Below are 13,308 nucleotides of genomic sequence, written 5' to 3'. Positions count from 1 at the left end.
TTTTCTATAATCTTTATTTTAGAATAAATTTTCTTACCATGTAATTCTCTATCATTGCTCTTGGGGCTTGATCCAGCAGAATATTTTGGTAGCTTTCTGAGCAACATAACCTCCAAACAAGCGTTGAATGCTGGGTCTGCAGTAGGCCAACCCTTCCTGGACCTGTCAAGCTTCTATCCTGTGGGCTTGCACAGCCCACCGAGTTCTTACAACCCCAGGCCAGCCAAGCATTAACTCATGAGTGAGTGGGGCTACTCATGTAAGTAACTTTGCACCATTGTGAGTAAGGGGTTCACACTCTGTCCCTAAGCGCTTTGCTGGATGGGGTCCTAGGGCTTGAACACAGCCTCCAAAAAGAGTGGTACTATAATAGTTAAATGAGATTATGTCCCAGATTGACAAAATTTACAGAGACCCCTCTTGATAGAATCACCTTTACTTACTGGGCCAAATTCTCTTGGCATAAGTCAAACTTGGGCCTGACTTCAATGGAGCAATGCTGATCTATGCTGGCCCCCAGTCTCCATTAATGTGAATCAGTGTCTCTCTCAAAGGTTTTTATTAGTATGACAAATGATGAGCCCTTTCATTTGACTTTGTTTTACAAGACAGCAAGGCCTAGTAGAGGGCTGAGCATGAGATTCATTGTGTGCTAAGAACTCCTGATTCTTGGTCTGTCACTGATGCCATTTTGGCTTTGAACAAGTCACTCGGCATATCAGTGACTCAGCTTCTCCATGTGTAAAATGAAGATAATACATCCTTATGAACCTCTCCTGAAGATTAATTAGTCAATGTTTGTAAAACCCTTTGAATGTAAAGCACAATGCAAGTGCTAAGTATTGTTACTTTCCAGTATGAAAAAAGAGCTAAAAAATGAGACAAGCGAGCATTTCTATATATAAATAAAACAGCACTCTGAGTTTTCTTTAGATCAAAAAGTCTGGTCTTAATGCAAAAGTCTGCTTAAACTCCAAACAGCTGCAACAATAATCAAAGCATCACACAGTACTTTTATATTCAACATCAATAGCAAAGAAAGGAGAAGGAAAGCAACTCTTCCCAATATTTTAGCAGCATCATTCTTTTTTGGAGGGTTTTTTGTTTCATTTTTTTGTGCGTGTCAGCATTTCCATTATACACATGCTTTCCAGAGGCTTATAATCGGACTTTTAAAAATTTGCTCCAGGCTGAAATTTGGCATCCATGGAATTTTTCTCCTTACTTAGCTGAAGCTTATTGTAGTAGTAAAAATTGTTGCGAAAATAGCACAGCTCACTGTAAACAAATGAATACACACCCATTAACATCTCTGTTAGTTACATTCATCTTTGGAACCATTCTCAATTTAGGTCAGTGTTCCAACCAAACAGCCTCAACACTTTGGGACAGCTGGTGTAAACTGTCATAATTCCATTGGCTTCAATGGAGCGATGACAATTTACAGCAGCTGAGGATCTACTCCTTTCTCTTTCACTTGACTAACGCAGGAAGACATAAGGTTTAGGCCAACCAAATGGATCAAATTTAGAGGGGAGTGTGAGTCTAAGTGACAACTGGAGAGTCTAAATTTATATTTTTTCTGACCCATATAAGTATATGTTAACTTAGACTCCCTTACAGTCATATGCAGTGGGCCAGGCTCAGAGGTAATATTAAGAGGGGAGAATTACACTTGACTAAGGGTGTGTGTGTGTGTGTGTTTGTGTGTAAGAAAGGTGAAATTGATGTAATCTACACACTAAGGGAGCCCACAAGTTGTAAATTACATCATCTTAGACTCGCTTCTGAATTTGTCCAAATGTCCTTAAATTGTCACTTTTGCAAGCATACAGCGGGGGATCTTATTACCTAATGTTCTACCATATGGGCTGCAAAATCTGCTCAGGATGGCAGATTTTTGTGTCTTTCCTTTTATTATGTCTTCCCACAATAACCACCTTACTTATGGCCTGACTGATCCTGCATTTCCTGCAAAGGCAGAACTCTCATTGGAGTCAATGGGTTTTATTCTGTACGGGTGTTACATTATTGTAGGCAGCTGCACCTTTGTAAAGTTGGTGTAAAGTGGGCATTAAACATTACAACTAGTGATCAAAGTGGCTGGCTCTGCAAGCCAAGATGTAATATCCAGGAGTGCTGAGGCTAAGCCAAAAAGGGGTGTGGTCTGTACAAATATACACTGGACTCTGTCTCTATGTAAAACAGGTGGGGCAGCTGGCGTGAACTGGAGCAGCTGTGAGGCCGCTCTTAATTGAAGCATAAAGCTAATGTACAGAGATTCTACTCCATAACAACATCAACCAATGTCATACTCCTTGTTTGCCTCAATGTTGGTGTCTTCTGGCACAGGTGCCAACTTTCTCATTTCCCCAGCAGTGCTCAACCCCTGCTCCACCCCAGGTCCTGCCCCTACTGCACCTCTTCCCACCCCTGCCCTGCCTCTTCGAGCCCCGCTCTACCCCCTTCCACTCCCCCGAGTGAGCCCCACCCTCGCTCCCCTCCTCCCCCTCAGCGCCTCCTGCCCACCGCTGAACAGCTGATCTGTGGCAGTTGGGAGGCACTGGGAGGGAGGGGGAAGAGCTGATCCACAAGGCCACCGGTGAGTGCTGGGCACCCAATGCAGCACCCACGCAGTCGGCACCTATGTCTTCTGGGGAGGCACATGTTCCTTTCCATGCTTTCGTCTTTTTACGGTGTGTGTGTGTGTGTGTGTGTGTGTGTGTGTGTGTGTGTGTGTGTGTAAAAGATGAAGTTTGTCTTTGTGTAACATGGATAATCACTCGAACCCATGAGAAAGTCACTCCTACCTGACAGAAAAATGAGAGAGAGGAAAAAGTGGCAAAACACCTCATGTGATTATTGTCTGTAGGGTTCCCAACTAGAGCAGGCCATAATATGGAAATCCCTTCCTGTGAAAAATTGTCATGGTTTTTTGAAGGGGTGGGGGGAATTGCAGATTGTAACAAAAAGTCAAAAATGCAAAAATTTATTGCACAAAGGGATTTCCAGAAAAATTTCACTTAGAGTTGAGTGAAATGGAATTTTTTGGCTTGCCATCTTCTTTTCAGGAAGCCTCTTGTCAATTTCACTGTTTCCCAGCAGGCAGAAATTGAAATTGACAAGAGCCTTCCAGCAAGGCAGCCTGGGAGTCACCATTTCAATTTTGCTGATGGAAAACTTGAAATTTTTTTTGCAAAATTGAAATATTCCCATGGAAAATTTTGAATAAAGGGTGTTTTCAATCAGACAATCATTCTGGTGGAAAATTCCCAACCAGCTCTATCCTCCGCATCCAGCCAATGTTTGTCAAGAGCAGGCAAGGGTCTGTGCAGGCTAATACAGGACTATTGCCCTAGCACAGGGTTTGAGGAACTTCACAGTGGCTTTCCCTGAGGGTTATTTTTCTTTTGCAGATGTTTTCAGAATTTACCTTAGAAACAGCTTGAGCCTGTTTTCCCATATAGCCAAATGTTCCAAATTCCCCAAGCTACAATAAAAGGGCCATCCGTTCACAGGTTACAGTAGCAGCTGGTGTAGGCACAAGGGAATGAAGAGAGAGAAATAGGGGAGAGAGCAGGTCTGCAAGGCCTGCTTATTTGGCTCCTCTCATTTCCGAAAGGAACTCCTGTCGGAACTTGTGAAATTCTGGTGTAAAAAAGCTACTGGAGAATCAAGACAGTGCAACCTAGTCAGTTATACCAGATTTACCTACAGAAAAGCAACTCACTTTTCAGATGCATAACAAACTGGGGGTTCAGCCTGACCACTTCTGAATTTTAATTTTATGAAATTACTATGTCATGGAAAGCCTATATATATATATATATATCCCCCATGAGTTAGCAGACTTGTGTCATGTCTCTTCCAGGCCAGAGACAATGGTGAATGATCACTAGTCAGTGATCAGCTGTTCAAAGTAAAACATCTTGGGACAATAGGTTTGCTCCGCCTGGGAGAAGACATTTTCTGCTCTTGTCTGAAGGGCGGGTTGAGGGTAATGGAAAATTACCAGAAGGCAGAACAAAAGAAGTAGGTGACCCCACCAGGAGTCTATAAAGGGACTGACAAAGGGGAATGAGAGGAGACAGAGCCATCTTGCACTACAAACATTAGGATGCAGGAAGCTGCTACAGGGGCAAGGAAGACAACCGGGTGGAGGACTCTGCCTGCCTGTGAGAATACAGATGATTTCTCAAGGGAAGGATGAGCTAATGAGGAACATTGTGTGCAGAAGGTTTTATTGTTTGGTGTGATCTGTATTCTCCTGTGCTTTACATGATGAAATATAAAGCGCATAAAGTTTGATACATTGAACAAAGTAAGAGCGAGTGACTGAGAGAGAGAGACCTTCACAAATACAGTGTGCCTCTTAGGGAGTCAAATTGTAAACCAGAAGCATCAGACCTTGGGGGTGGAGTTCTGGGGGAGGGTGTGTTTAAGTACTGGGAGTCTGAAAGGTCAGTCAGGAGGGGTAAGAGGTTGGACAGCAGGTTCCAACACACAGAGGGGGAGTTCCAGATAGAAGGTCTGAGCCCTCTGAGTGTGCCTAAGGTTGGGGCAATGGCTGGACTCCGTTCAGGCTCATGGAGCTTGAAACACCTTTGACAATTCAGAGTTCAAAGGCTTGGAGTCCCTTTGGCATTCCTAATGAACGGCCAAAAGGGGCGCTCACTAGGATCTAAGAACATAAGAACATAAGAAAGGCCGTACCGGGTCAGACCAAAGGTCCATCTAGCCCAGTATCTGTCTACCGACAGTGGCCAATGCCAGGTGCCCCAGAGGGAGTGAACCTAACAGGCAATGATCAAGTGATCTCTCTCCTGCCATCCATCTCCATCCTCTGACGAACAGAGGCTAGGGACACCATTCTTACCCATTCTGGCTAATAGCCATTTATGGACTTAGCCACCATGAATTTATCCAGTCCCCTTTAAAACATTGTTATAGTCCTAGCCTTCACAACCTCCTCAGGTAAGGAGTTCCACAAGTTGACTGTGCGCTGCGTGAAGAAGAAATCCTTTTATTTGTTTTAAACCTGCTGCCTATTAATTTCATTTGGTGACCCCTAGTTCTTGTATTATGGGAATAAGTAAATAACTTTTCCTTATCCACTTTCTCAACATCACTCATGATTTTATATACCTCTATCATATCCCCCCTTACTCTTCTCTTTTCTAAACTGAAGAGTCCTAGCCTCTTTAATCTTTCCTCGTATGGGACCCTCTCTAAACCCCTAATCATTTTAGTTGCCCTTTTCTGAACCTTTTCTAGTGCTAGAATATCTTTTTTGAGGTGAGGAGACCACATCTGTACACAGTATTCGAGATGTGGGCGTACCATGGATTTATATAAGGGCAATAATACGGTATATTCTCAGTCTTATTCTCTATCCCCTTTTTAATGATTCCTAACATCCTGTTTGCTTTTTTGACCGCCTCTGCACACTGCGTGGACATCTTCAGAGAACTATCCACGATGACGCCAAGATCTTTTTCCTGACTCGTTGTAGCTAAATTAGCCCCCATCATGTTGTATGTATAGTTGGGGTTATTTTTTCCAATGTGCATTACTTTACATTTATCCACATTAAATTTCATTTGCCATTTTGTTGCCCAATCACTTAGTTTTGTGAGATCTTTTTGAAGTTCTTCAAAAAGACAACATGCATCCCAGAATTAAGACCAATGGGTCTAATTCAGAGATGTGTCAAAGATGGTGGGTCATCAATTCACTCACTCCTGAATATGGCTCAACATAGAGTCAAAGGGAGTTTTGCCTAAGTAAGTGCAGATTTCAGTTCTTCTCTTTTGTGTGCCGACTCTTTTTATTAAGTCACCTTGTTAGCATCATGCTCTTTAAATTTACTGTATGTGAAATACAGTATCTTTTGATACACTGCGTGTAATAAAACTGGGTAATCTTTTAGTTCATTATGCTTTTAATTTGATTGCTCTTCATTCAGAGAGTGAAATTACTCATCACATTAGTATGCCATATCTAACCAAATTGCAATGAAAAGAGGATCGATAATTAGAGTACAGTTTGCTGTAGATTTGTTACACTTTAGTTTTTGTTAAACTTTACAGTTATTTTTAAAGACATACCTTTCAATACAGTCTATCATAGTACACGATATATATCTCAATCTTCCAAAAATTCAGAGTAAATCAGCTAGATACATTGCACTTACTATTCTCAGTGAAGACTGTATGCATCTACATAATTGTGCCCTCAAGAGGTTATAGACAGTATAACTTTCACATTGGTTATCAGTACTCAGAAGCAATACAGCAAAAATGCTTGTAAAGTATCAGCTACAGCAGTAGCAGTCCTCAAACTATGATCTATGAGCTACTGATGGTCCACAGAGAGCTGGCTGGCCAAATGGTGCTGGCTCCTTTTCCTTGTTTCTGGCTGCTAATTGCATAAGAAGAAACTAAATATACATTAAACACTTTCCTAATGTTACTTTTCCATGTAAGCAATTGTTGTAATTGCTGCAGTGATATCGGGATCATAAATAGGATGGGAAGTGGCTTGTGTGATTGAGAATGGGAGGGAAGAGTCCACAAGGCAATCTCTGTGCTAAAACTGAAAAAGTTTAAGAAACCCAGAGCATAGTATTCTAGTTTTGTTTTAAAATATATACAGATCCCACTCTCGGGATCCTCTGAAACAGTAAACGAGCCTCTTAAATGCCAGACAAACCAATTTCTAAACTGTTGTTCCTAGTCTGTGGGGATTTGCAGTTTCATCCAGGTTCTACCATTCATTTTTTAGGAGAGGAGTTGGTTTATGGTAAGCACCCATGAGTAACTAACTCTTGGTTAGTGACTCTTGGTTGCCACATACAGCAACAACTCTGTGAAACCCAGCTGTAAAACCTTAGCACCATTTCACTAGGGCAGGCGTAACTGGTTTTACGTAGGGGTTACTCCACTGACCTCTCTGGAGTTGCTCCTGATTTGCACTCAGGTGAGAAGAGAATCAGGCCCTGTGTCTACTAGTGCCCATCCACATCATCTCAATAGCAGAATAAAAAGCCTCTGATACTAGAGCAGGACAATCAGATCAATATGTCAGTATTGGCCCGCCCCCAATCGCTGTATCCAAACTGTATCGTGTTCTCACCTGCCCTTATGTCTCCCACTACAAGGCATTTGGCCAGTTAGTTTATTCACCCAAGTTAGTGCCTTTTAAAACACTTAGTGCCCATAACTGTAGTACCTATCAAAACCCATGAGCTAGAAAATCTATCATGTTTTTATGTTTGTGTTTAATGTCAGTTAATATTCTTTTACATTCAAACATTCCCCATGAGTTGTTGGCAGCAGGCACAACAAGTGTGCTGATGCAGGAGAATCAGAAGGTGAAAGCATCTATAAACAGAAGGTGAAACTGACTGACCTAGAATCACTGCCAATGTGAGTGAAAGGCAAAAAGATAAACAAACAGCATAAAAAGACATGAGATAGTTAACATACTTTGCCTTTCAATAATCTATGTTTTGATTAGTAACATAAATAGAATAACAGTAAGGTTTTTGGGGAGGAAATTTTGATAAATCTTCAGCTGGTATAAGGACCATGGAGCTATGCTGATTTACACCAGCTAAGGATCTGTCCTCTGTTCTTTACTTTGACAGTGTCCCTTTAACTTGTCCAAGTTACTGACCCACCACACCATCCCCCATCTCTAAGGTCTTAAGTTTCTTTTTATGCACCTTCAGAAGTGATGGTTTCTCAATTAGTTCATTTCTTGCGCATTTTACAGCACTGCTGCATGAAATCAGAGATAACCCTAAAACCCAGTAGAGGGGGAAATAACACATGCTGTGTAAATAATTTCTGAACTGTAAGTAAAGTTGTCTGTGATTTTCACAAGTTAACTGATCTTTTGGATTGCACCTACTGAAAATAAACTCTGAACACTTATGTCCACCCCTCCTTGGAAAATTGTTTTGCAGTCTATGCTGGAAAACTCCATTGGCTTGCACTGTAACCTTAAGGATGCCTCTTCCCTCATCACATTTGATTCCAAGTCTCCATCAGCGGTCAGAAAGGGGTGGCGTACTTACAGCACAAGACAAAGCCACAAAGATTTGTGAGTTTTCCACTCTTTCTGTTCCCCTTCCCTCAATATTGACGGTGGAGGTTGTCATATTTCACTAACCTGGATTGTAATCAGACATAGGAGCAGCCTGGCTAGCAAGCCTGCAGAAAGGGGGAGTGCTGCCACAAAAACTGGATCAACTAAAATTAAAATCATCTGATCAGAGACAAATTGAAAACAGAAAACAGTGGCTAAAAAGCAAGGAGTGAAGCCTTTGGGGTGGGTGGAAGTGAAAATAACCAGTCTGAGTGGGATCACACATATTATTTAATCAAATATCTCTCCATCCCTCTGCCTGCGGGCAGGGGAGAGGGTGGAATCTCATGACAAAGTGGGCTTTTGGAACTGTAAGTTACTGTCACAATTCTCTCTCAAGACGTTGCTATTTTCTTCCAGATTGTGAGCCATATTAAATACAGAAATGCCTATAGGTCACACAGCAGACAGAACGCTGAAGTAACAGTGTCAGTTTATTTCTGAGTGTAGGAATTACTTCAGAGCTTTGGATCAGATTCTCAGATGATGTAAATGAGCTCCTTAATAGAGCTACAACTTACATTAGCTGAGGATCTGGCCCAGATAGTCTTCCTTTCCTTTCCCCTGATTTTCAACTTTAAACTGTGTAGTGCAGTCTTGTTTGCAGTGAAATACTTAAAAATGTATTTCCATTTCATTAGTGTGTGAGCCCTATTTGGAGGGGAGGGAATTACAATATTCCACGACTATGCTTTCTGAATCTGCACTCCTAGAAATGGCTATCACAGAACATGTGAAACATAGCAGCTTTGATGGTTTCTGTGTTGAATGCCATTGAAATACAGAACCTCACTGTAAATAGTACAGCCTAAAATCTCATTCATTTGAATGGTTATTCAAGAGGAAAGTGTTGCCGGAACATATGCAATGTTCCAGCACCACTTACAACAATACTGTGATGATTTACTCCAAAAAATGACTCTATAAGCATAGCATTGTAGGGTTCCAAGTTTAATATCTCAGGAACTCTGAGGTCAAATTTGATCTCAATCTATAAGAAAAAAAATTCCCCTTAACTGTCAGCACTGCAAACTCCACCTAGGACCTGAGAGTCAAGCTGTATTCTTTCTGGCTTTGGATCCTCTATTCTGTAATAAAGATTCTCCAGTTGGAATCTGGGATTTGACCCTGCAGTTGGATCCAAGTGGGTAAACCCATACCCCGTTGCAGTGCCCTACTGAAGTCAACAATATTGTGAAAACACAAAGCAAAAGACAATCCCTTCCCCAAGGAGCTTAAAATTGAATTGTATTCTTACAACCTAATAATAGTTTTAAGTGATTTAATGCAGCATACTATTCTGAAAGGTTAAATGTCAGCCTGGCAGGAACTTAGTATATGAGAATGAACAAGGTTGACTGCAACCTGCAGAGAAGCTTTCGTAAGAATAGAGAAAATAATGCAGTCACTGTACAAGCACAGTTCAGGAATCAAAAGCTTGTGACTTACCTCCCAGGAACTGGATGCCTCCTGCTACTCTGCCCACAGTTCTGGAGATGAGCTCGGACACACAGCAGCCCATGAGTGCAGTCAGCGCCACCAAAAGGAGGAGGCCGCAGCCCAGCCCCGTCACCACGGTGCAGATCCTCCACTCAGCACTTGGGATGGCCTGGAAGGATGCATAGCGGCCACACTGCTCTACCATCACTGTAGTCTGACGGCTCTCATCACGCACTGGATAGGAACACCTTCGGAAAGTGCCAAAGGACACTGACTTCTCCAGCTGAGACCCCAACAGCCAGTAGGGCATAAAGAATCCTATGCACGAGGCAGCAGCGCAGAGGAAGGAGAGAAGTGCCCAGATCATCCCAGTGCAAGTAAGGCTGGATGCCATCTTTTTACTCACAACCAATAACGGTAGCAATGAGGAGAGAGGGACTGTGTCTGTGTGTGTTAGTTTGGGGAGATTTATGAGTAACCCAAAATCTTTCAGTCCCGGTCAATCCTCAGCCTAGTAAAATCTTGAATCCTAAAGGCCATGACGCTCTCTTCCGTCATGAAGATGAAGGTCCCTGGTTAAATAATGATAAGGAGGAAAATAAAAATGCAATAATATTAAAGTAATAAAATAAATAATAATCAGTTCCACTCTCTGTAGTGCATTCCTTCCAAGAATCTCAAAGCAATAAGACACTGTTCACATAAATCACACTTCTACCTCAAAATGGTTTCCCTACTATTATTACAAATAGCACCTAGAATTGCCACAACTGACAGAGATTAGAGAATAAATATTCCATTTTCTTTCCTATGTTCATTTGCCAGCACTGTTGAGCCAGTTTCAGTGCCCTCCCACCCCCATGTAGTAAGTTAGTCAGTCATTTTCCTGTTGTTTGTGTTGGTCTTTCACATAGGGGAAAGGAAAACATCTATTTAATCCTTAACATTTGAGGCCCTGATCCTAGAAAGATTTACACACATGCTTAACTTTATGCATTCAATGGGACGACTCACAGTAAAGTTAAGTATCTGAATAAGTCTTTGCAGGATTGAGGCCCTTGAGACGTTACATAAGTAGTATTAAAGTGCCTAATTTACAGATGAGTAAAATGAGACATCCAGAGGTTAAAATTTTATCAAAAATGGCCAGGGATTTTTGGTGCATCATTGTTCAGGTGCCCAAAAGGAGACACCTTGTGCCTGATTTACAGAGATGCTAAGCATCCACAATTCCAACTAAAGTCAATGGCAGCTGCAGGCGTATTAATACCAAACTATCCCAAGTTGAGTACCCAAAAATCTGTGCTGCTTAAAAGAAGCAGCCACATTTAAAATTTTGCCTGGAAGTGGCTTGCTAAAGATCACTCAGCAGGACCTGAGGAACACAGCCTGGCTCCCAGCCTCCTTCTCTGACAATTACATATCTCTAATGTAGCACTGTAGCATCCTCCCACTTCCGATTACAGTACAGAACTAATCACTACTCTCCAAAAGTTGGAGGAATATTTTTTTAAATCCACCATGGATCATTAAATCTGAATCCAATAGTATTTGTATGGTTATGATCATTTCTCACCCTTGCTGCCAAATGAATTCTGACAGCTATTTACTTTTTTTTTTGAGCATGGCTAAATGCCAAGTAAGTGAATTCACTTCATGTACAGGCAATAAAATTAATACTGCATTTTTACCAGCAGGGAATGTAGGAAAGGGTCTTAAAATGAAATTAACCATGCACACCACATTAAAGTTTGTTTACTTTTTTAATTTATTTAAGAAAAATAATCCTCTGCTATGAAGCTTATTTTCTGTCAGAAGAGTCTGTATCTATTTGTACCCATCATCTGTATGTATTCACATCACCTCTGACCTACAAAAGATCAAAAACATGGAAGGAAAACCTAGAAAGTGGTGTATAATGTATCCTGTCTCCTTTGTGTCTCTTTAGGTGGGGCTCTTTGGACCAGAGGTTGTCCTTATCTTTGTGGCTCATGCAGTTCACATCACACTAGCTAGATGTTGATAATTAACAATATACAGGTAGATCACGGTGCTTCAATTTCCCTCCCCCCCCCCCAATTATTAGGAAAGATCACGTGCTTTAAAATAAAGGACAATATGGAGACTTTGGTGGTAAGGTGCCAGATGCTACTCCCTGTGAAATGAACAGCAACGCTCCTATTGACTTCAACGGGGGCAGGATCTCGCCCTAGGAAGGTCTGCTTTCATCCATAGCCCGACTTGCTAGTTTTAAAAAAAGCCAAACCTATGTTGCACTGTAGTTTTTGTGTGCGGAGCAATGTACCCAATATGTCAGTGTCAACTTGAAATCTGAACCCGTCCAGCCTGCATGAAGCTACAAAGTCTCCGGAGCCCTTTCTGGTCCGGGGGTAGAACCGCTCTCCCATTCCCCCGCACGCTGCCCCCCGAAACTTTCCAGGAGGAGTTACTGTAGCAGAGCCCCCGCACTGCGAAACCCCCCGTTACCTGGTTCACGTGGCAGCGGAGTGACTGCGCAGCGCAGCGCAGCCCGGGCGATCCGGAGGCAGGGATGAGCCAGGTCCTGTCTGTCTGCCGGGGGAAGTTGCCCCTGTCAGGTGAGAAGGTGCCGGGCACAACTTCCAGCCCGGCGGAGGCGCTCAGCCGGCCGCGCCGCTCCCCGCTGCAGCAATGCTCCGCGGGGCTGGAAAGGCACCAGCCAGCCAGCAGCGGGGCGGGGAGCAGCCCACGGGCCGGGCCGGGAGAGGCGGGTACTGACCCGCTGTGCCAAGGGCTCGCTCGGATCCTCCCCGCTCCCAGACGCGCGGGGAACCCGCCCGGCAGCCGCGCAGGGCGGAGGGCGCTGGAGGACGCAGGCGGGGGCGGTGCGGGGCTGGGAGGCTCGCGTGGCCCCTGCCCCCCGCGCCCGGGCGCTCCCGGCAGAGGGCTGGGTGGGCGCAGGGAGGCGGCCGGCTGGCGCTGCCACGCAATGGGCTTCAGGGCAGGCAGGGCGCGCGGCGGCTTTCCCCTCCCACCGCCTCCTGCTCACGGGCGGGACCCCGCCGCAGGCACGGCAATTGCGGGGCTCGCCGGGACATTCTTGGAGACTGAGAAGCAGAGAGACTTGGGGGGGGGGGGCACAGGCGAGTGGGTGTCAAGGCATCAGTCAAGGGAGCCCCGCCCCCCCCAAAGACCCTGCGGGGGGGGGGAGTGATGTGGGGGGAGAAGGGGATGGATACGTGGGCTGAGGAATAGCGGAGAAAGTTACATTGCAGTGGGGCCTGCTGCTGCCTGGATGCCTTGGCTTGTGTCTCTTCCGGGGGGAGGCTTGTTCCCAACAGTGAGGCAGATAGGGAGAGCTGGAGGAGCACAAGCCAGCCGCAGAGGGGAGGAAAGGATCGGAGATGGGTGAAGGCTGCAATCCTTAAATGGAAGAAGATGGGCTAGTCCCCTGAGGACAGCTGTATGGTGGTGGGGAGCGGGTACTGCTGATGCTCCAGCATTTTGATCAGGACAGTTTGGGAGCTGCTTTCCAGAGAGGAGAAATGTGGTCAGGGCCTGAGGAGCCACCAAAAGAGGCAGGGTGGGAGTTTAGCTAATGTTGCTGCAGCAGCCCCACAGGGCTGGGATAGGTCATGCCAAGGGCTGTGGGCAGCAACATTTTCCCAAAGTGTCTCTAGTGGGAAAGGTTTTCTTGCAAACTTAAAAAAAAATCCACTGAGAATGAAACATTTCCTG

General features: G+C 44.1%; 1 protein-coding gene across 1 annotated transcript; it reads right to left on the bottom strand.

The window, feature by feature from the left end:
• Positions 1–7,669: 7,669 nt before the first annotated feature.
• On the bottom strand, positions 7,670–12,374 carry LOC123362311 (LHFPL tetraspan subfamily member 6 protein-like). The gene is made up of 3 exons (XM_045002730.1): positions 12,079–12,374; positions 9,601–10,163; positions 7,670–7,803 (listed from the first exon to the last, which is right to left on the bottom strand). The coding sequence occupies exons 2-3, from the start codon at positions 9,983–9,985 to the stop codon at positions 7,670–7,672; spliced, it is 519 nt and encodes a 172-aa protein (XP_044858665.1). The 5' UTR covers positions 9,986–10,163; positions 12,079–12,374.
• Positions 12,375–13,308: the final 934 nt, after the last annotated feature.

Source organism: Mauremys mutica, chromosome 1 (genome assembly GCF_020497125.1).
Source record: "Mauremys mutica isolate MM-2020 ecotype Southern chromosome 1, ASM2049712v1, whole genome shotgun sequence".
NCBI lineage: Eukaryota > Metazoa > Chordata > Testudines > Geoemydidae > Mauremys > Mauremys mutica.
Note: the sequence above shows the minus strand (reverse complement) of the source record. Positions and strands in the feature narration are given on the sequence as shown.

Excerpts from the sequence above, each read along its gene's own strand:
- LOC123362311 (XM_045002730.1), bottom strand. The coding sequence starts at position 9,985 with ATGGCATCCAGCCTTACTTGCACTGGGATGATCTGGGCACTTCTCTCC. Across the intron at positions 7,804-9,600 it reads AGGCATCCAGTTCCTGGGAG|GGTTATCTCTGATTTCATGC; the intron begins GTAAGTCACAAG and ends ACTGGGTTTTAG.